The sequence below is a fragment of the Astatotilapia calliptera genome, chromosome 7 (assembly GCF_964374335.1).
Source record: "Astatotilapia calliptera chromosome 7, fAstCal68.1, whole genome shotgun sequence".
Classification (NCBI taxonomy): Eukaryota; Metazoa; Chordata; class Actinopteri; order Cichliformes; family Cichlidae; genus Astatotilapia; species Astatotilapia calliptera.
The window spans coordinates 18547059-18568206 of NC_137428.1; the positions used below are offsets into that span (position 1 = coordinate 18547059).

At 41.2% G+C, this 21148-nt stretch overlaps 1 protein-coding gene across 1 annotated transcript; it reads left to right on the forward strand.

The window, feature by feature from the left end:
- The first annotated feature begins 262 nt into the window (after window positions 1–262).
- On the forward strand, window positions 263–18397 carry map1b (microtubule-associated protein 1B). Its single transcript, XM_026173350.2, has 7 exons — window positions 263–712; window positions 2441–2542; window positions 10392–10474; window positions 11189–11329; window positions 11512–16654; window positions 16817–17055; window positions 18105–18397. Exons 1-7 carry the CDS (start codon window positions 529–531, stop codon window positions 18258–18260), a joined length of 6048 nt encoding a protein of 2015 aa, XP_026029135.2. The 5' UTR covers window positions 263–528; the 3' UTR covers window positions 18261–18397.
- The last annotated feature ends 2751 nt before the right edge of the window (window positions 18398–21148 follow it).

Sequence of the window (21148 nt, forward strand, 5' to 3'; positions counted from 1 at the left end):
GACTAAAAAGATGAAATCTCGGTTTAAAGTAAATAAAAAGTCTGTTTAAAAACGGAATCTCAAAAAGCACGTCAGAAAGGTCTATAAAGATTTTCACTGCGCTAACAGAAGTACAACTCGTTTACTACAACCCAACATCAGAAACTGAACCCAGAGGGGTGAAACATCAGTGCTCTAAGTATTTTTTTTAATATGAGTAACAAGTAGTGAGGAGTCCAGCACCGATGAAAACAATGAAAAGCATAAAATCTCAGTGACTTCCGGATGCGTTTGATTCGTTGCGGATGACATCAGCTGTGGAGTGAGTATGCGGAAAAAAAGCTCCGGCGCCCTCGTCTCTCCCCGGTTACCGAATGTGACACTGTGTCTGCTGGTATAAAAAGCAAGGGCCACTCCTATCAAGGCTGCACTTGCATGTCTGGAGACCACTCCAAAGCTCTGCAGCGAATAAAGGGAGGCTGGGATCCGCAAACGAGAGACAGCGAGAGAGCGGGGGCGTAAAAAAGAGAAGATAGACAGCAGGAGAGGATGGCAACCCTGGTTGAATCTGCAGACATGGAGACTTTAGGCGGCCAAAGCAACACCGGGGCGTCGCTGACATCCTCGAGCCCCTCGCAGCACTTTAATGACAGCAAATTCTACCTGCTGGTTGTTATCGGAGAGATCGTAACGGAGGAGCATCTGAAGTGTGCCATTGCGGACATAGAGAAAGGTAAGATGGGGCTTTGTGAAAGGGGGTGTAGGCCAGAGAGCTCCTCTTGACGTGTTCAAAACAGCTGGAACAGAGACGGATAGACTGGAAGTTTGGCAGCATAAAGTCACATAATCTGTGCGGGGGTTTTATTCTTTTCTTTTTTTTCTTTTTTGGAGCTGTAGTTATTTGCAGCGCTTTGCTTTGTGAACGGTGGTGAGGAATTACGCGTGTCAACGAGTAATGAACACAGTCTGAGTGTTATTTGTTGGGCAGCTGTTTGAAGTAGACTGCGGTGGTGCTATCTGTCAGCCCCTCCCAGTAACATCACTGTGAGCTAGAGGAAAATAATCACTACATCTTCGCCCTCGGGTATTTTACCCACCAACAGGGGCAGTTCTGTATCATTTTTTTTCTATCACATAATATCAGTGGGTTCAGTTGTTGCCAGCCACAACACACGTGGGCCTGGTGCTGTTATGAAGCTGACGAGCAATGATTCAGCATCCAATTCGGATTGTGCGTCAGTGCAGTGAAGCGAATCGGGTTTCTGAGGGTCTCTCGCAGCACCTTGCTTTTGTGTCACAGTTCACGGCCTGAAGGAGGAAACGAGAGTTTTCTCTCGGTTTGTGTCGTGGAGTTGACAGTTTGCGTTTCGAGACTGCTACAGTACGCGCCCTTGAATTACAATCAACGAATTCCCCCTTCATCCCCGTGGGAATATTTCTCCATCACTACCCTCCTGCATCCAGCTTTCTCTCTCATCCCACACACCGGCTTGTGGGCGTGGCTCGGTCCGCACTGCGGTCCCTACGGAAAGCCAGGAGGACCCATCTTCAAAGTGAAGCGGGGCGTTTTTTAGAAAGGCTACAGCTGCTGTAGAGGCCTGCCTCACTGGCCATAGTGCACTGTTTGTAGGGGGGGCAATGGCGCAGTATCTGCGTGGGCGTAAAACTAAGATGGGTTCATATTATCTTTACCCTGCACACTTCTAGATTTTCCAGGCACTATCAGAGTAAAAGCACAGAGTAGGTGTGGCTCTTTGTTAAAGGTTAAATCTGCTGATGATGTATACAGATGTACCAAACAAAAAATGAATAAATAATTTTTCTTTAATTAAAAAAAATAAGAGGTTACTTTGGAGATGAACCTGTTGGGGCCACAGTCATTTCTTTCTCTCTCTCTCTCTCTCTCTCTCTCTCTCTCTCTCTCTCTCTCTCTCTTCTCTCTCTCTGTGTATTGTCAAATTTACACTTGACCTTGGGTGGGAAAAAAATTCAATAAATACATTTATGCTGTCCCCTTCATGCTGTCTTTAAAATAAAAATTATCTTATTTAATGGTGTTTCGATTTTTAACTTATGCTGTCATTTATTTTTTTAAGGTTTAGGCCCTGTTGCTAAAATAAGTGTTTTCAGCCCATCGTCTGCTGTTCACCTCAGAGTAACACTGATTCACTGCTGCTATCAAATAACTTCTCGGAAGCCTTCATTAGGCCTTGGCTTTGCAAAATTATAGAGAGGATGACACCGCAATGAGTCAGCACAACAGAGGTCGTCCCTGCTTCTGGCACCGTGGCCAAACAGAAATAGGGATATAGATATTTCCTATTATAGATTTCATTCCTCTTGCCAAATTAAAAGTCAATCCTTGCTCGTGCCAAGATTTTCCTGTAAATTTTAGGAAGATAATTCACGAGGGAAGGTGACTTTTCACAGTTTTGTTTGTGCTTGTGTGCTTGTTTTGTAGGGATCCGCTCGTGGGACGCCAACTTAATTGACTGCAACCTGGACCAGGAACTCAAGCTTTTTGTGTCCAGACACTCGGCTCGTTTCTCTGCAGATGTCAGAGGTAAACTGGAAATTTATGCCACAACGTTTCACACCGATTAATGTCTTGAGATTTTTCAAACAGCTTCCATTGTGTCGTAAACAGAAACCAAAGACATACACTTTTGCAGTCATGTGAGAAATAATACGCTTAATGTATTAAAAGTAAAAACAATCACTATATAAAAGACCCCCTTTTTTATTTTAATTTATTTCAATCACGATCTACCCCTGTCATAAAATATGTTGTGAAGCACAGTACTTGAGTATTTACAGTTTCATAGCTGCGTTTCTCAGCAGTGTCCACCATTACATCTAAGTCAGCTACAGGGAGTGCAGAATTATTAAGCAAGTTGTATTTTTGAGGAATAATTTTATTATTGAACAACAACCATGTTCTCAATGAACCCAAAAAACTCATTAATATCAAAGCTGAATGTTTTTGGAAGTAGTTTTTAGTTTGTTTTTAGTTTTAGCTATTTTAGGGGGATATCTGTGTGTGCAGGTGACTATTACTGTGCATAATTATTAGGCAACTTAACAAAAAACAAATATATACCCATTTCAATTATTTATTTTTACCAGTGAAACCAATATAACATCTCCACATTCACAAATATACATTTCTGACATTCAAAAACAAAACAAAAACAAATCAGCGACCAATATAGCCACCTTTCTTTGCAAGGACACTCAAAAGCCTGCCATCCATGGATTCTGTCAGTGTTTTGATCTGTTCACCATCAACATTGCGTGCAGCAGCAACCACAGCCTCCCAGACACTGTTCAGAGAGGTGTACTGTTTTCCCTCCTTGTAAATCTCACATTTGATGATGGACCACAGGTTCTCAATGGGGTTCAGATCAGGTGAACAAGGTGGCCATGTCATTAGTTTCTCTTCTTTTATACCCTTTCTTGCCAGCCACGCTGTGGAGTACTTGGGCGCGTGTGATGGAGCATTGTCCTGCATGAAAATCATGTTTTTTCTTGAAGGATGCAGACTTCTTCCTGTATCACTGCTTGAAGAAGGTGTCTTCCAGAAACTGGCAGTAGGACTGGGAGTTGAGCTTGACTCCATCCTCAACCCGAAAAGGCCCCACAAGCTCATCTTTGATGATACCAGCCCAAACCAGTACTCCACCTCCACCTTGCTGAGTCGGACTGGAGCTCTCTGCCCTTTACCAATCCAGCCACGGGCCCATCCATCTGGCCCATCAAGACTCACTCTCATTACATCAGTCCATAAAACCTTAGAAAAACCAGTCTTGAGATATTTCTTGGCCCAGTCTTGACGTTTCAGCTTGTGTGTCTTGTTCAGTGGTGGTCGTCTTTCAGCCTTTCTTACCTTGGCCATGTCTCTGAGTATTGCACACCTTGTGCTTTTGGGCACTCCAGTGATGTTGCAGCTCTGAAATATGGCCAAACTGGTGGCAAGTGGCATCTTGGCAGCTGCACGCTTGACTTTTCTCAGTTCATGGGCAGTTATTTTGCGCCTTGGTTTTTCCACACGCTTCTTGCGACCCTGTTGACTATTTTGAATGAAACGCTTGATTGTTCGATGATCACATTTCAGAAGCTTTGCAATTTTGAGACTGCTGCATCCCTCTGCAAGATATCTCACTATTTTTGACTTTTCTGAGCCTGTCAAGTCCTTCTTTTGACCCATTTTGCCAAAGGAAAGGACGTTGCCTAATAATTATGCACACCTGATATAGGGTGTTGATGTCATTAGACCACACCCCTTCTCATTACAGAGATGCACATCACCTAATATGCTTAATTGGTAGTAGGCTTTCGAGCCTATACAGCTTGGAGTAAGACAACATGCATGAAGAGGATGATGTGGACAAAATACTCATTTGCCTAATAATTCTGCACTCTCTGAATAGCTTCCTTGTGGAATCCTAAACACGTAGGCTTTATTGCCTACCACAGGATACACCCTGTCAGCATTTTCTTGCAAGGCACTTTTACCTTTGTGTCATTTGCAAAGTGAAGGAGTCTGTATGAAGATGAAACACATTCAGTGTTGCAGGACATGTGGTGTATCAGTAGGCAACATGGCCTTGACAGTCCCCAGCAGTTAAAGCTTCTGCTCCACATTGAGAACGACCAGCTTCGTATGTGGTTAGATGTTTAATAGATTGATCGAGCCGATAAATGTGGCTGCAAACTAAATCAGTAGGTCGATTCTAATGCATTAATATCCCTGTATCAAATCTCAGAAATGAAATACAGTCATCTGAGAGGCAGGATTCATCCAGAATGACATTTAACAGCACTCCAGCTTCACACTCCCTTTTATCCCGTCTTCCCATCCTCCACTCTTGCCCTTTCCTCCAGTGTACTGTTGCCTTGCAACTAGATGCACAGTTGATTTGGGAGTAATTAGCAATGTCGAATCCCTAGTGGCGGTGTCTGTCCATGAAAATAAAGAAGGGAGGGGAACGGGGAGGACTCAGGGAGCAAGAGGGTGAGGGGAAGGGCTTTTAAAATAAGACAATGACACAGGCGAGTGGGGTGGTGAGAGAAGAGGAAATAATGGAGTAAGAACAGGCTGAAGAGAGATTGGGGTGATAAATAAGCAAGGTCACACAGAGAGACACGCAGCAGAATGAAGAGAACACTTTGAGAGTCAATGTCTTGGCAGGCAAAAAATCAATAATGTTATTTTCTCATATTGTATTTCTTTCCTTTTGGCAACTCTTTTTTTTTTACCTTTTTAAATTTTTGATTTCAGCTTGATGTGAACTGTACAATTTGACGGGTTTGTAGGGTTTTATGTAAAATGTCATGATTCTTTTTAATTCACAGATATATATTTTAAACTTTTGAATCATAATATTGTTAATTTAAAAAAAAAGATTTAAAAATAATAATAACATCACTTCTGTCACCTGGTGCACTGTGCTTAGTACTGGTCCTTCAAGAGCAAGAGGGTTCCTGGTTCGAACCCGCTGGCTGATTGGGTTCCTTCTACTGTCTGTGAGGTTTGTGTGTTCTCCTGGAGCCTGCGTGAGTTCACTCCAGGTACTCTGGCTTCCTCTCAGAGTCCAAAGACATGCATGCTAGGTTAATCGGTGATTCTAAATTGTCCATAGGTGTCTGTCTCTGTGTTAGCCCATGCTAAGTGATCTAAGACTAGTGGTCTCTGGAGGGTGTTACCAGCAAACTCTTCTATAGGCTCCAGTCCCACCACACCCCAAATGGGAAAACCTCTTAAGAGAATGGAGGTTGGATGGATTTTGTCCTACCTTTCTCCCCTCACCCCCAACAGGAAGAAAACCCCCTGGTTTTCTTCCTGTTGTATTGTCACCAAGTGCTTGCTCATAGGGGCTCATCTGACTGGTGGGGTTTTCTCTAAAATAATTGTAGTGCTTTGTATGGCCTTGAGGCAACTGTTGTTGTGATTTGTTGCTATATAAATTAAACTGAATTGAATTGGATGGATGCGGTACCTCCCCATACTTTTTCACAGAAAGGTGTATATTATCAGGAGCAGCAGCTAGAAGCTGAATTGGCAATGGGCTGCAAAGCAGCTTGCACTTGCACACTATGGGCATGCTATGGCAGCTTAAATCCACTTCTTACATGAGATTTGTCCTTTGGACCCATAGAAGTTGAGCCATCAGTAGAGGTGGGCTGGCACTGAGATGAATTGATCTGCTCCAATTGCAGCCATGACTGTGACCTTCAGGCACCCCTGTGCCTGAATTAAAACTATGCTTGATATGACTTTATTAATTATAAATTAGGATTTAACAGGAAACAACATCGAAGCTGAGTGAAACATAAAAGGTTAAAAAAAAAAAAGTTAATCCTTGCTAACAGAAGTTGTATCAAGCATCTTGTCAGAAATGAATCAGCATTGGTTCTCGGAGGGCTGTGTAGTGAGTTGAGCTTATGAGTTGATTTTCAGTGGGACTTACCCTTAGCTGTAATAAAGAAAAATCAATGAAACATCTTTAAATGCTGCATTCTTGAGTTTTCTCTTTAGCTGGTAGGGTGGTTTCATTCATTGCTTAGAGATTATTCTTTAGAGGAAAACCAGCGGGTGAAATCCGGCTCAGGAGGGCAAATGCAATTACCTGTCTGCTTGATGAACGACGAACCGTCAATCACGTGGCGCACAGGATGCCTGGCCCTCACAGTAACAAGGAAAAGAGAGGAAGAAGAGCAGGCTAGATGGGAGACCACCTGCCTTTCCTTTATAGACATATGACACTTCTGTTTACTTATAGATTTCCCATCACTCTGCCATCAGTGCAGACAGCAGTGAAGCCTCAAAAGACATGTCTAAACCACAAATCCATGAAGAAGCCTTGCTAATGAGATTCTTGAAGACAAGACTGCAATTTATGATCGATGATATTTAAAAACTGTGTTGACTTTTATTCATTTGTCAGCGAAGAAAATATTCCTAATGGTCTGTGTTCTCTTCATTCCTGACTCCAACTGCAGATCAGCAGTTTTATTCACCTGCATCATAAAAAGTCCCACATCCCCTGATATTATAAGCACTGCAATAGAAAAAAATTGTAATAATAACTGCCTTTCATCTGTCAGCTTATCATTCAATTGCATGGGCTAATTCCTACAGTAATGACTATGAAGATGTTAAAAGCTGAATGCTGGCAGTGAGAATCAATATGGTGCCACAGGTGATCGACTGCTTTTCAAGTTAATAGCTGGATCATTGCCATTAGCTCCATTACCAGACATGTTATATATGCTTGGTTGGAGACAAATCCAAAAGTCACAGTAAAAATTTTGCCAGTGTCTCTGCTGGACGTCACTGTTTTGGTATGAAATACACTTGCTGACACACACAATACTGGGGATCTAGAGGAGCAGATCCAGTCCTTCCTTTTGCTTTAAAGCAAGTGCTGAATTTAGTTGTTCCACTGATCTATTTTTGGTGGGGTGCCATCCTCATTGATGTTCCCATCTGGCTCGGTCAGTTGCAGAGAGGGAAAAACCAACCGGTCGTCCTCTTCCTATTCAGCCAGAAGGAGAATGTTTAGCGATGCATGTCACATTACCTCACCTCCCGCTGAGACAGAGACGCACTGGGTTTTAAGGATTTTCATATCGATCAAAGTAATTGTCAGGGTCAAACAAGCTCCTGTGTGCAATCTGTCACTTTTTGATGAGTTAAATCAGACACATGGCGGTGGTGATGGATAGTTTGTTTTTTTTCCTGTGAGGAGTGCTGTGCTATACTTTCTATTTCATCACATAAAAGGCCAGTAAGCAGGGCGTAACCCACGAAGAGGGACAAGGACAAAAGAGATGCGTCTCTTTTGCATTAGCGGTTACAGATATGGCTTTGTTTCTTAGAGGAGCACCGGTCAGACCACTCCCTCCTCAGAATGGGTTTTGGTGAAGGTTTTTCCACCCCCTGAGTAGCAGGGGTTTTATGATGGTTGTAGTAGACAGACACAAATCTTCAACATGCCGGTAAAATGCAGGTGCAAAGGAAAACTGTTTTTCACGAGGCCAATCGGTTTGACAGAAATCACCAACAGCTTGTTCGCATCTTGAAGGTGAATGTACCAACACTAGAAATAAAAGAAACAAATAAAGCTGATGCATTCATTGCCTGCTCACTGGAAAAAAATGACACACGTTTAAGGTCTTCAATAGATTCTGCTGGAAAATATCCACTATGCACTCAAAAAAATGAAAGCAATGACCCTTTTGTCGTTTAAGGTTCTGTCATGATGTTGAATTTACACAAAATCTCTAGATTACAATCATTCTAGAAGAATTCATTATTATTATTTTTTTCCATCCACACCCCCAAAAACAGAACTGACAAATGCCTGGGAGGGAACAAAACCTCGAACCATTATTTCAGTTTTTACTGAACCCCCGAGATTATTAGACCCCAGCAGTCATTTACTGTGTAGGAAACACAGCAGTGAATGAGAGTGTTTTCTGTAAGGCATGATAACTCTCTGGGGTGAAGCAGTAGAGTTAATGGTTGTGCATTCCTTCATGAGAATCTGCTGCTATATGAAATATGTATGGAGGAATCAGCCGAGCAGGCAGATAGCTGCTGGAGTATTGCGTCTCCAGGGACAAGCCACACTCAGTCTTCAACACGGTGCTTCTGAATTTACAGTCTGGGTCCAAGCACTTCACACAAAGCAGATTCTCATCCTTTGTCTTTCCATTATAGCAGCAACATTTTTTTGTTTGTTTGTTTTGACTGAAATAAATGAATAAAAATAAGATCTGTGTCTTGTAGTTTGGTATCAGTTGATGCTTGATGTTGGTGACAGTGAGGAGAAACAAAGGGTCTGTGGGGTTGACTGAGTGAAGCCTGACATGTAGGGATGGATAATGAAGCTAAAGATACCATGTTCATGTCTCATCCGCTGGGCCAGAGGACAGCCAAACCCCCCTCACACACACACAGTGGGGTCACAGTCATAATCAATCAACCAAAACCTAGAAGATTGATCACGGGCCTAACCCCACAACACTGTTCGTGTTCTGTCTAATCACTCCGTCTCATGAGAGAGGAAATATTACCTTTCTCAAATTGCTGCAGATTCATCTATTTTTAGTGGCCATTGTCAGAGTTCAAATCGTTACTGGGTGTTAGAGTGAGGCAGATAATAACCCAGCCATGTCGGTGCTGTCTGTCCTCTCACAGAGGCCGAGTCTGACTGGAGTTGTGTAGCACTGTAAAAGAAGTGAGTAGTCAGTAATTGTCAAATAATTGGGAATAATAATAACATGATAACATGTCCTTTAACCTTGCAGTATGTAAATATTTGTTTGTTGAATAAAGTAGCCAGTTTAAAGCATCATCTTTATATTTGGGAAAATTTGATAGACATTTTTTAAATAGATATTTGGTCAGTTATTACAGGCAGAAACTAATTGGCAGAATAATCAGTAATGTTAATAATAATTTTTATTTTGTGTCTTTAGTGTATAACTGTTACAAAGAACTCAGGGTTATTATAGGAACTGGGAGTTCAAACGCACTGCAAGTCGAATAAAGCACAACGTAAATTTAAAAAAAAGCTACAAGAGCTTGCAAAACATAAATAAATAGATAAATAAAATAATAAAACACAATGTAAGTATTTGTGGGGAGACAAAAAAATGTGACGGAACAGCTGCAGAACTGACAAGCTAAAAGTAAACAGCAAACGTGTATGTACATGTGTTAAAAGAATCATGTGATTAAAACAAACAACAAATTTATGTAAATGTCTGGCCACTTAAATTTCCTGCATGAACAGTGAAGAACAAGGCAATAGAACATGTGTAACAGAAATATGTATATTTCATGAAAAATCAGTCATTGCTGTTAATATATGAATATTATTAGGAGAGTTTTATAATGATGAATTCAAAAAGATCAAAGAGAAATTATTCTTGTGTCACTTACATAAGATTGCTATAATATAATATATATAATATATATAATATAATTTGCTATAAATTAATAAGCACAGGGGCAAAAAAAATACTTGATTTTTAATTCAATTAAATTTTATTTTATTGGCGCTTTATATTGTACAGCAGATCATACAATAATAATAATAATTTTTACAATTATTAAATGATAAATCCAATTATTTCCTTGAATAATCAGCCAATTGGTTTGGTTGGCAAATTAGTAAATACTTTCCTTCTTTTCCTGTCTTTTATACAATAAAGTAGGATATCATCATTACTGAGAGGCTGTATCTGATACACAGTTTTCTGTTGGTCAGCTACTCTGTAGATTGATTATGCCTCTTGGTTCTATCTAATTATATTCACAGCAGGGTTACTATATAACTCATAGCATGAGACATTTAGCATGACATTTATTTTACTATATCTATTTTCTGTTTTCTTTTCAGGCCAGAGAATTCTTCACCACAAAAGCAATATTCTGGAGACCGTTGTGCTTATCAACCCTTCAGATGAAGCCGTCAGTACCGAGGTAAAACATTTTTCCTACTAGAAATTATAGCTTCTTCCCATTATTCTCCCATCAGCATTTACAAAACATTTAAATCTTAAAACAGGTAATTATACAGCCCGGTGTGTTTGCTGATGTTGACTAAGAACCCAAAAAAAAAAAGGGGGGGGGGGGGTGTAATAAGAAATCTAAGAACCTGGACTGATGTGTTCTTTATTGCAGGGATAGCAAGCACAGATTTTGGATTTCGCTTAACTTCAAGGAGAATAAAAATATGAGAGGATCAGGAATTGCGCCTTCTCGTTGTTTCCTTCACTCCCTCCCTGTTTGCAGTCACACTCTGCACTTATAATATCACAGAGCACAGCAGGAGTGATTTGGCCAGCCGCCCAGAGAAACTGATGGTGCTGAAGTAGAAAAAAAGAACATCAGAAATAGTGAAGGACAGCGAGATAGAGTGATGACAGTACAATAGACAGTCAGAGAACAATTAAGCTTATTAGCTAATGGAAATAAGTGACTTGAAGCAGGTGGTATTTCTAGTACATTTATCATTAAGCTAAATGCGTAAGTATTGAGCTTCTTTATTTCCTTTTTAATATAATTATTTTGAGAAGGACTGCAGCTGCAGTAAATAGTCACCACATAAGTACTTTTCTCCAAGTTTATATAAATTATTATCTACTGTTGAACAAATCAGTGCACAGACAACGTATATTTTTTTCTCCTTTCTAGGTGCGTTTGATGATCTCTGACACTGCCAGACACAAACTTTTGGTCTTGTCAGGACAATGCTCTGAAAACACCGGGGAGCTGATCCTTCAGTCTGGATTGTTCTCATTTTTCAGTTTCATAGACATATTCACTGACCAAGAGGTGAGCAAACATGGGGAGGGTTCTTCTTATGACACATTTACATAATGGTTATTGAAAGTAAAAAAAAGAATGAGAAAAAATGTGTGGTGGTCCCACACCCATATACTTACAGACACATACTGAACCTGAAATCATTGTAAGTACATTACTGATTCCATTAATCATTTTTTTCTCATGGCCAGATTGGTGAATTGCTCAGCACCATTCACCCAGCAAACAAAGCCAGCCTCACTCTCTCCTGCCCCGAACAAGGCGAATGGAAAAATTCCAACTTGGACAAACACAATCTGCAGGACTTCATTAACATTAAACTAAACTCCACTCTCATCCTTCCTGAAATGGAGGGCCTCTCAGAGTTCACAGAGTACTTATCTGAATCTGTAGAGATCCCAACTCCTTTTGACATGTTAGAACCACCAACCTCAGGTGGATTCCTCAAGCTCTCCAAACCATGCTGCTACATTTTCCCCGGAGGTCGCGGTGACTCCGCTCTCTTTGCTGTCAACGGCTTCAACATGCTAATCAATGGAGGTTCAGACAGAAAGTCGTGTTTTTGGAAGCTGGTGAGACATCTAGACCGGGTGGACTCCATTCTCCTGACCCACATCGGTGACGACAATCTTCCGGGCATCAATAGCATGCTGCTGAGGAAGATTGCAGAGCTCGAGGAGGAACAGTCGCAGGGTTCAACAGCAAACAGCGACTGGGTGAAGAACATGATTTCTCCAGACATTGGAATTGTGTTTGTGAATCTTCCCGAAAACCTGGACAATCCTGAACCCAATTACAGAGTGCGCAGAAATGTTGAGGAGGCAGCTTTCACTCAGCAGTTTCTTAACAAACTAAATTTACGGACTGAGCCTTTGCAAAGACCTGTAGGAAACACTATAGAACCGATCATACTTTTTCAGAAAATGGGCGTGGGCAAGCTTGAGATGTATGTGCTTAATCCATCAAAGAACAGCAAGGACATGCAGCACTTCATAAAACAGTGGACAGGAAGTGAAAAGGACACCACTTCCATCCTGCTCCCGAATGGAAAAGAATCAGAGTTCCCTCTCTCTCACATGATTTCCATTGCTTCACTCATTGTGTGGCACCCTGCAAATCCCTCAGATAAGGTTGTTCGTGTTCTCTTTCCCGGAAATGCCACCCAGCATCATATTTTTGAAGGTTTAGAAAAGCTTAAGCACCTGGACTTCTTGAAGCAGCCCGTTTATATTCAAAAAACAGTGTCTGCTAACATGCCATCAACACCGACACTGAAGCAAGCCAAGATGAAACACCGAACAGACAGCAAAGAGAGCCTCAAGTCTACCCCAAAGCCTTCACCAGTCAAAAACATCAGGAAGGATTCCACAGAGGAAACACCAGAAAAGGCAAAGGCTGATGCAGAATCAGCTCGTGAAAAAACACAAAAGATGGAGAAAAAAGAAAAAGTCCCACTGAAAAAGGGAAAGGCACCTGAGAAAGAATCAAAAGCAAAGGCAGAGCAAGCTGCCCAAAACGAAACGCCAGAAAAAAAGAAACCAAAAGCTGAAAAAGAGAAGATTGTTAAAAAGGAGGCCAAAGCGTCTGTGGAAAAGAAAAAGGAGGTTAAAAAAGAAGTAGCAAAAAAAGATGAAACCTCTAAACAAGAAAGCAAAAAAGATGAAAAAATGAAGAAAGAGGATGCAAAGAAAGGTCTAAAAAAGGATATCAGAAGAGACTCACCTATGAAAGAGAAGAAAGAAGAAAAGAAAGAGCAAAAGAAAGATGCCAAAAGGCCATTAAAAGATATAAAAAAGGCATCTGCTGCAGGTGAAGAAAAGAATCTCAAACCAAAGCCTCTGAAAAAAGATGATGCTTCAAAGAAAGATTCAGGAGGTCCATCAAAGTTAAAAGACAAAGGAAAGATAAAGGTGGCAAAGAAGGAGACAAAAGAGGATGCCACCAAAGTGGAAGCTAGTGCTGCTCCAGTGACAGTGGATCCAGAAGAAGAAAGATCTCTGATGTCCTCACCAGAGGACCTCACTAAGGACTTTGAAGAGCTCAGAGCTGAAGAGTTTATGGAGGACGATGCAACAGTTGAACAAAATGTGGAAAAGGAGACTGTGATGATACACCATGAAGAAGTGATTCAAACCAAAGAGTCACCTGAGGCATTAGAGTCTGTTGATGAAGGTATAACCACAACTGAGGTGGAAGGAGAAAGTGGAGAGACTCCAGATGAACAAGTACTCAAGGGAAAAATCAATGGAAGCGTATCAGAGAAGTTTGATGATGAGGGCACTGTGATGGAGGAGACATCTGAGGGAGGGGATTATGAAGAGAAAGGAGAGACTGAAGAAATATATGAACCACAGAAAGCAGAACTGGTTAAAAATAATCTTCCTCCCAGTGTGGAAGAACACCACCAAGAGAAACATGCTGAAATGAAACAAGTTAGTGCTGAAAACAACAACGTAGAAAATGATTTCATTAGTCAAAAAGAAACAGAGAATCAAAATCTGTTTGTATCTGCTTCACCTAAAGTGTCCTCACCAGTGTCTCCAGCTGCGTCTATCCATGATGAAATGGTGCCAGTTGGCTTTGAGAGTTCAACAGCCTCCGATGAAGAGAACAGAGACGAACCTCCTGAAGATTACACTGTCACATCTGGCCACACCCAGTCCACCATTGAAATCTCTAGTGTGCCTACTCCGATGGATGAGATGATGACTCCCAGGGACATTATGAGCGATGAAGCCACCAATGACGAGAATGAGTCTCCGTCACGGGATGTTGGCAGGTTTGACACATCAGAGTGTGACAGAAAGAAGCTCTCTCAACTTCAGGATATTCCATGTTTAAATCGCTCTCAGAGTGATGCCACTGAAGGTCAGGACTACAACCATTCTGCTTCTACAATATCTCCGCCTTCATCTCTAGAAGAAGATAAATTCTCTAAGGATTTTCTCTCTGCAGGAAAAGCTAAATGCTTTGCCACGGCTCAGTATGATGCTGATTCATCTAAACTCAGTTCAGTATCCACAACAGTACCTTTTGTGCGATCTCCCTCAGTTGACAATAAGGATATTTCTGATTCACCATCAGTGTTTGCTCCTCCAATAGAATTATCCACCACACTGGCAGGATACACCAGAGCAACAGCAGATTCCTCCATTAGCCCAGATGATAAGACATTAGAAGGTGCTAATTCGCCTCAGTCATCTGGTCACACTCCCTACTATCAGTCACCCGTAGATGAAAAAGCGGGAGCTCTGGCAACTGCATCAGAAGAAAGAAAAGAACAGGGTCCAGTAATTGTGGAGGTTACAAGTGATAAAGAAGATTCCTCCAACAGAGTTACCCCAGAGCCTCATGAACAGGAACTAGAAAGTTCCTCCCCAGTAGAGAGGGTAGCATCCTCACCAAAGAGCTCGCCAACAGCTGAACCTGATTCTCCAACAAAGAAGGAAAAGTCCCCCTTTGATATAGATCCTAAGAAAACAGGAGAAAACAGTCATTCCGTCTTTTTTTCAGCACCACTGACCAAACATGAATCAGACATCAACCCTTTCACAGCGTTCAAAGAAGAGAGTAAAATGTCAATTTCAGAGGGCACTACATCAGATAAGTCTGGAACTCCTCTGGAGGAAGTAGTAGCAGAGGACACTTTCTCACATTTAGCTTCAGCATCCACAGCTTCCTTGGCCACCAGCTCCTTGCCAGAACCAACCACGGACTCTCCTTCCCTTCATGCCGAAGTGGGCTCTCCTCACTCAACTGAAGTAGACGACTCTTTGTCCGTCTCTGTGGTTCAGACCCCAACCACTTTCCATGAGGCAGAGGGATCTCCATCCAAGGATGATAGCCCAAGGCCAATGTCAATCTCCCCAGACATCTCCCCCAAAACAAAAAGCAGGACACAGATGCAGGATACAAAATCCCCAGAGCACTCTACCATGTCAATAGAGTTTGGTCAGGAATCCCCTGACCATTCCTTAGCCCTGGACTTCAGCAAGCAGTCCCCAGAGCACCCATCAGTGGGCAGCTCACGTGCTACAGAAAATGGCCCAACTGAGGTTGACTACAGTCCTTCAGATGCAACTGACATAAGAGCATCTGGAGACCCAACCTCTGCAGTGGAAAATCCATCACTTTTTGAAGAAAATGATTCAGTTTGTGCCACTTCTGCAACCCCATCAGATGCATCTCAGTCTACTCCCTCTGCAACAACCCCATGTCAAATGACAGAGATGACACGTGCTGTGGTTGAGCAAACAGAAAAGTCTCCAGTCACCCCCAAAGCAACCTCACTAATCCACTCTCCCCATTCCAGTGAGCCATCCCCTGTGCTTGGAGGTCCAGCAGGTAAAGAAAGCAGCAGCCCCATTTCACCATCTGTGGAGGATATAGCTGATAAATCTGACACATACCAAGAATATGACAGGTCACCCTCACCCCCAAAAGCTACTTCCCCATCCTCTTCTTTCACTCTTTCAAAAGAGGAGACACTTTTCCAGGCAAAGGAAACTAATCCCTTTAAATGTGATGATTATACATTTGAGAAAAAATCCCCTGTGAGCCCTAAACTTCCTTCCCCATCACATCTGCCACTCTCTTGTGATCAGTATAATTCTGCCTGTGGCTCCAAAGACCCAGACTCCACTAAGAGGAGCCCCTGTGCTCCATCTAAGACAGATGTGGACCTCTGCCTAGTTACTTCATGTGAATACCGTCACCCCAAAACAGAACTCTCCCCATCTTTCATCAACCCTAACCCTCTGGAGTATTTCATCAATGAAGAGAATGCCTTGGACGATGAGAAACCTCTGGCCAAGTCAGGAGGAGGACCTCCACCACCAGGAGGTAAGCTCTACACCAGGCAATGTGAGGAGACACCACCAACATCCATTAGTGAATCTGCTCCCTCCCAGACAGATTCAGATGTTCCACCAGGGACAGAAGAGTGCCCCTCAATTACAGCAGATGCAAACATTGACTCTGAAGATGACTCTGAGACTCTGCCTACTGACAGAACCCTCACCTACAGGCATGCTGATCCTCCTCCCGTTGCACTCAGGGACCCTGCTCCATCTTCAGGTCACCATGACGTCTGCATGGTCGATCCAGAGGCCCTCAAGGCTGAAGAAAACCTCCACAATGCTAACACAGAAGGAGGCGAAAAGCCCAACAAGAAAAAACTTTCCAAAAAATCTTCATCACCATCTAGAAAGGTTGGTCTATCAAAAGTGAAGGACTCAAAGATGGCCTCTCCAAAGAAGGGTGTAGGAGAAGGGAAAGATGCCAAAAATGCAACCAATACCTCTGCCTCCAGAGGGGTAAAAAGCACCACATCAGGTGAGTACTATATATATATATATATGTATATATATATATATATGTGTGTGTGTGTATAGTGTATCACATATCAGTTTTTGACATCTATTTGCGGCACAGTATCTTTTGTTTTTAGTTATTATTTCCTAAATGTCATCTGAGGCAAATTTACATTTTTTTCAGGTACAGGAAGTGGAAAGGTATCAGGTGGGACATCTCTACCAAACTGCCCTCCGATGTACATGGATTTGGTTTACATCCCTAATCACTGCAGTGCCAAAAATGTGGATGCTGAGTTCTTTAAGCGTGTGCGGTCCTCTTACTATGTAGTAAGTGGCAATGACCAGGCAGCTCAGGAACCCAATCGGGCTGTCCTTGATGCTTTGCTTGAAGGAAAAGCCCAGTGGGGAAACAATATGCAAGTAAGTACCAAGTATTAATATAATGTAATAATGCAATACAGTGGTCCAAGAGGTCAAATGGACTGCAACTTAAGAAAACACCAGGAAAGAGAAAAATGCTGCAAAAGTGCACCGAACACAACAGATGCTGAATAAAATGCAATGGAAATGGAAAAAAAAAACACAGCAGAAGTTGAGTACTCACAAAACACAACAGAGGCGTGTCTGGGGATACGCTAATGTCACAGACTAGCACATGTGACAGAAACCAAAACATGCAAAGGACTGCACTGAGACATGCTTAACAAAAGCACAGGGTTCATCAGTGTTGCAGAAGTCAGATGTATTTTCTGTGATTCATATAATACTGTTAATACATTGTTTGCTATTAGCAAACTGTTACTGTTACCTTGTCACTTCACTTCCACAGCCGTTCCATGCACTGTCTGATATCCCAGTTGTTTCTCTAAATTCACAATAATTTTAGTCCAGGAGCAATGTTGTAACTGACCAATGACGATGTCTGAGCATTCAGTTAGCATTATCCAAGAAATTAGTTCATGTTTTTAAAAGTATCACTAGCAAAGCAGCATGAGTAACCTAAATTTGGATAACAGCAAACTTAACTTGATAATATAATTAATAAAAAAGAAAACACTTAAAATGCTTACCATTTGTTCCAGAAGAGAGTTTTGTGTAAACAAATGCATTTTTTCCTGACATTGCAGAGCTATGACTTTGCAACAATGTGATTCATCATTTGCAGTGCAGATCCTGGACCAACATCAACACAGTGCTATCAGACACACCTCGTTGCAACACACAATATGGTTTCCCCTTCAACACTTCTGTTCTGTATCATGATTTTTAATTGTTTTCAGCTTTTGCATCATTTCTTTTCTATTTCCATTGTGTTTTGTGTGCTTTTGCAGCATTTTTCTATTTAAGGTACAGCAAAAATTAAAAAAAACAAACAAACAAACCTCTGCTTCAACTAAAGTTAATGTTTATATATGATTATTCAAATTCAAGATGCCATTTCAGTTGAGTCTCTTTGTCGCCCATGTTAGGTTACGCTCATTCCAACCCATGACACTGATGTGATGAGAGAGTGGTACCAGGAGACTCATGACAAGCAACAGGAGTTGAACGTCATGGTACTGGCCAGCAGCAGCACTGTCGTCATGCAGGACGAATCCTTCCCAGCTTGTAAGATAGAAATGTAGGCCTGTTCCTTGAGAGATCAGGAAGGGTCCCAATTTTAAGTAAGAAAACCAATTCATGTAGCATAAAACCTAAGCAGACACCTAAACACAGAATGAAATAAATATCGGCAACAAGGACTGATTACCAAACTTTCCTCCTATGTACTAACAGTAACACAGATCAGCTCTGAAGGAGTCCATACAAAGGGTGATGTTTCATGCAGGTAGAGTACTGGGGGAGAGAAGAAACCAAATAAGCAAGCCAAGCTATGATTGTCCAGTTATGCTGAGTCTAGTGAAGTTCAAGAAAATGATGTTGTTGTTGATGTATCGAGTTTTCCTCTGCATCCCCACATCATACGTGAGAAAGCTTTCAATCAGCCTAACCACTTTCAGCAAACACGAAGACTTGAAAAAGAAAATGTCTGTTATCCACACCAAAGGATAAATATAGCATGTTTTCTGTTACTGCCTTAGGGAATCAAAGTGAATGTATAAGAAGTGGCACAGATCTTGCAGATTAGACAGGTGGCTTTAAGCACCGGGAGTCAATCCTAAGAATGATGTTAAAAGGTTATAGAGTTGAACGATAGCAAATATGATTCCACTTGAATGGACACTGAACACTGATTAACATTAATGATGTCTAACTTATCTTATTCATAACGGGCAAATCTGATTGCTCCACCGTTATGAAAATGTTCTCTGCGTTTTGTTTTTTTTTTGAGCTGGCTGGATTTTAATTGATTTAGCGTCTTTTTTTTGTCTGGTTTACGCCGCTGTCTGTGTATAAGTAAGTTATTACGTTTAAATTTCAGTTAACGTGCTTGATCGTCCAGGCAGCCTTTTACACTGTGCAACAGGAAGTTGCTTCATGGCGCTCTCCCCTGTCTTTGTCACATCTGCATAATCTACAAAGAGGAATGCCTTTTATTTCAGCTTGCTGATTTATTTACAGATTTTAAGTTCTTTCTAGAAAAGAATATCCAATCTTGTTTCTTATGAACGTTTTGTATGTAATCAATGCGCAATGGGGGGAGCTAGCCTTTTCCCACTGGAAAGCTGGTGAAGCAGGATATTTTCATAAACCTTAAAATGTCTTGTTTTTCTAAAGCATTGTACTATAATTATAAATAGCTTTGTGGCAGATGAAGTGTTTGGAAGACATGCATGAGTTATGATAAATTAGTATTTTTTTTTTTTTTCTTGGGGGTTTTGCTCAAATTTGCTTTAAGACCAACAGGGCTACGTAGGCTAAATAAAGACATTTGAGGAGCATTTTAGGGTTTTCGCAAATCTTGCCATGACACATGTATTCTATGCTCCAAGGAATTGCCAGTGTCACAGTGTTGATATAAACATGATACTGAATGCAGCACATTGTAGATTTTCTAGGTGGAGGGTTCAGCATAAGGAGGCTGAAAAATTAGTCACGAATGAGAAGGGAATCAGCCTCTAGTAGAAGCTTTTTTCTCTCGTGGAGGGGCAGCACACAGAGGTGAAAGTGAGTGACTTGTGTGTTTTAGATGAAAGTATGTAAAACCAAGACTAGACACTTTAAACACAAACACGACACATAACAAACTAACAGTACAGAGACAACAGATCAACTTTGACAGGCCAGCTTCTGGAGAAACATTTACCAATTCAAACAGGCTTTTCATATTTGGGGCTATTCACTCGACACACAAACGGTACGAGATATGAGTCAAGTGATGCCAGGTGTTCATGATACCACAATAATGCAGTTTTCCTGCAGGTCAACCTGAAGCTAACACTACAACCTTACTGTCGAGCAAACAGCAACCTGCAAACTTTGAACTGACACTACTCTTTTCTCTCTCTTCTTTCTCTGCACTTTCTCTTTTTTCTCTCTCTGTCTCTTTATCTGCCTTGTCTCCTGATCTTTCTCCCAGGAGAACTTTAATAATGTTTGTCTGCAGCTGTGTGGTATAGGTGTCTTGTGATCTTTGCATCGATCGTCTCTGCCCTTTTCCCCCGGACTCATGTGTAACTTATAGGACTTAGTTTCAAGTAAAAAATACTCCTTAGTGCTTTCTGATGTTTGTGTGCAATATTTCCTCTACCCATATGGTGAATCTAATGTAAGAGGAACCACTACTAAGGAACAAACATTAAAAAAACAACCACAATAAAATCTGTTGAAAAAAATATGACTTTTGGTATGTTTTTTTCTTTCTTACACCAGAAAAAACTCAGATCCTTTGACAACCACTCATGTTTGCACAAATTCATTAGGTAGATGAAGTCATCCAGGCGTAATGTCTGCTCTTACTAGACATTTACTACTTAATAATTGGACAGAGACATAGACTTTATTAATCCCACACTGGGGAAACTGTTGTTACATCAGCAGGAATGAGTCAGGATGAATTACAGCTGTATTAAAAAAAGAAAAATGAATAAATATGAAAAATAGTGTACAAATATAAAAACCAAAAAAAACTATACAAGAGTGGTTTGTGCTATTTAGAAATGGCTGCTATATACAGTCAAATAGCCTCAGAGATTTTTTCATATGTACATAAAGTGCAGTGGGGGTGATAATATACACACATATATTGTATATTATGGTATGTATGTGCTAAATGAGCTGCTCATGTCCTCCACAGTCTCATGCAGGCAATGAGAGTGTTGTCCATAATGGACATCCTCCTCAATAGACTCAACAAGGTTCTGGAAACATTCTTCCTGAGATTTTGGTCCATATTGTCATGATAGCGTCACATAGCTGCTGCAAACTTGTTGGCTACACATAAGTGATGTAAAAATTACACATCCCAAAAGTGCACTAGCGGATTGAGATATGGAGACTGTGCAGACAGACAAATTGAGTACAGTAAAGTTTCACTGTCATGTTCCAGCAAACAGTTTCAGATGATCTGATC

Bases quoted from the DNA above. Each gene is read 5' to 3' on its own strand.
- map1b (XM_026173350.2), top strand. From the start codon at position 529: ATGGCAACCCTGGTTGAATCTGCAGACATGGAGACTTTAGGCGGCCAA. The intron at 2,543-10,391 runs GTAAACTGGAAA...TTTTCTTTTCAG, and splicing joins TTTCTCTGCAGATGTCAGAG to GCCAGAGAATTCTTCACCAC. The intron at 10,475-11,188 runs GTAAAACATTTT...TCTCCTTTCTAG, and splicing joins ATGAAGCCGTCAGTACCGAG to GTGCGTTTGATGATCTCTGA.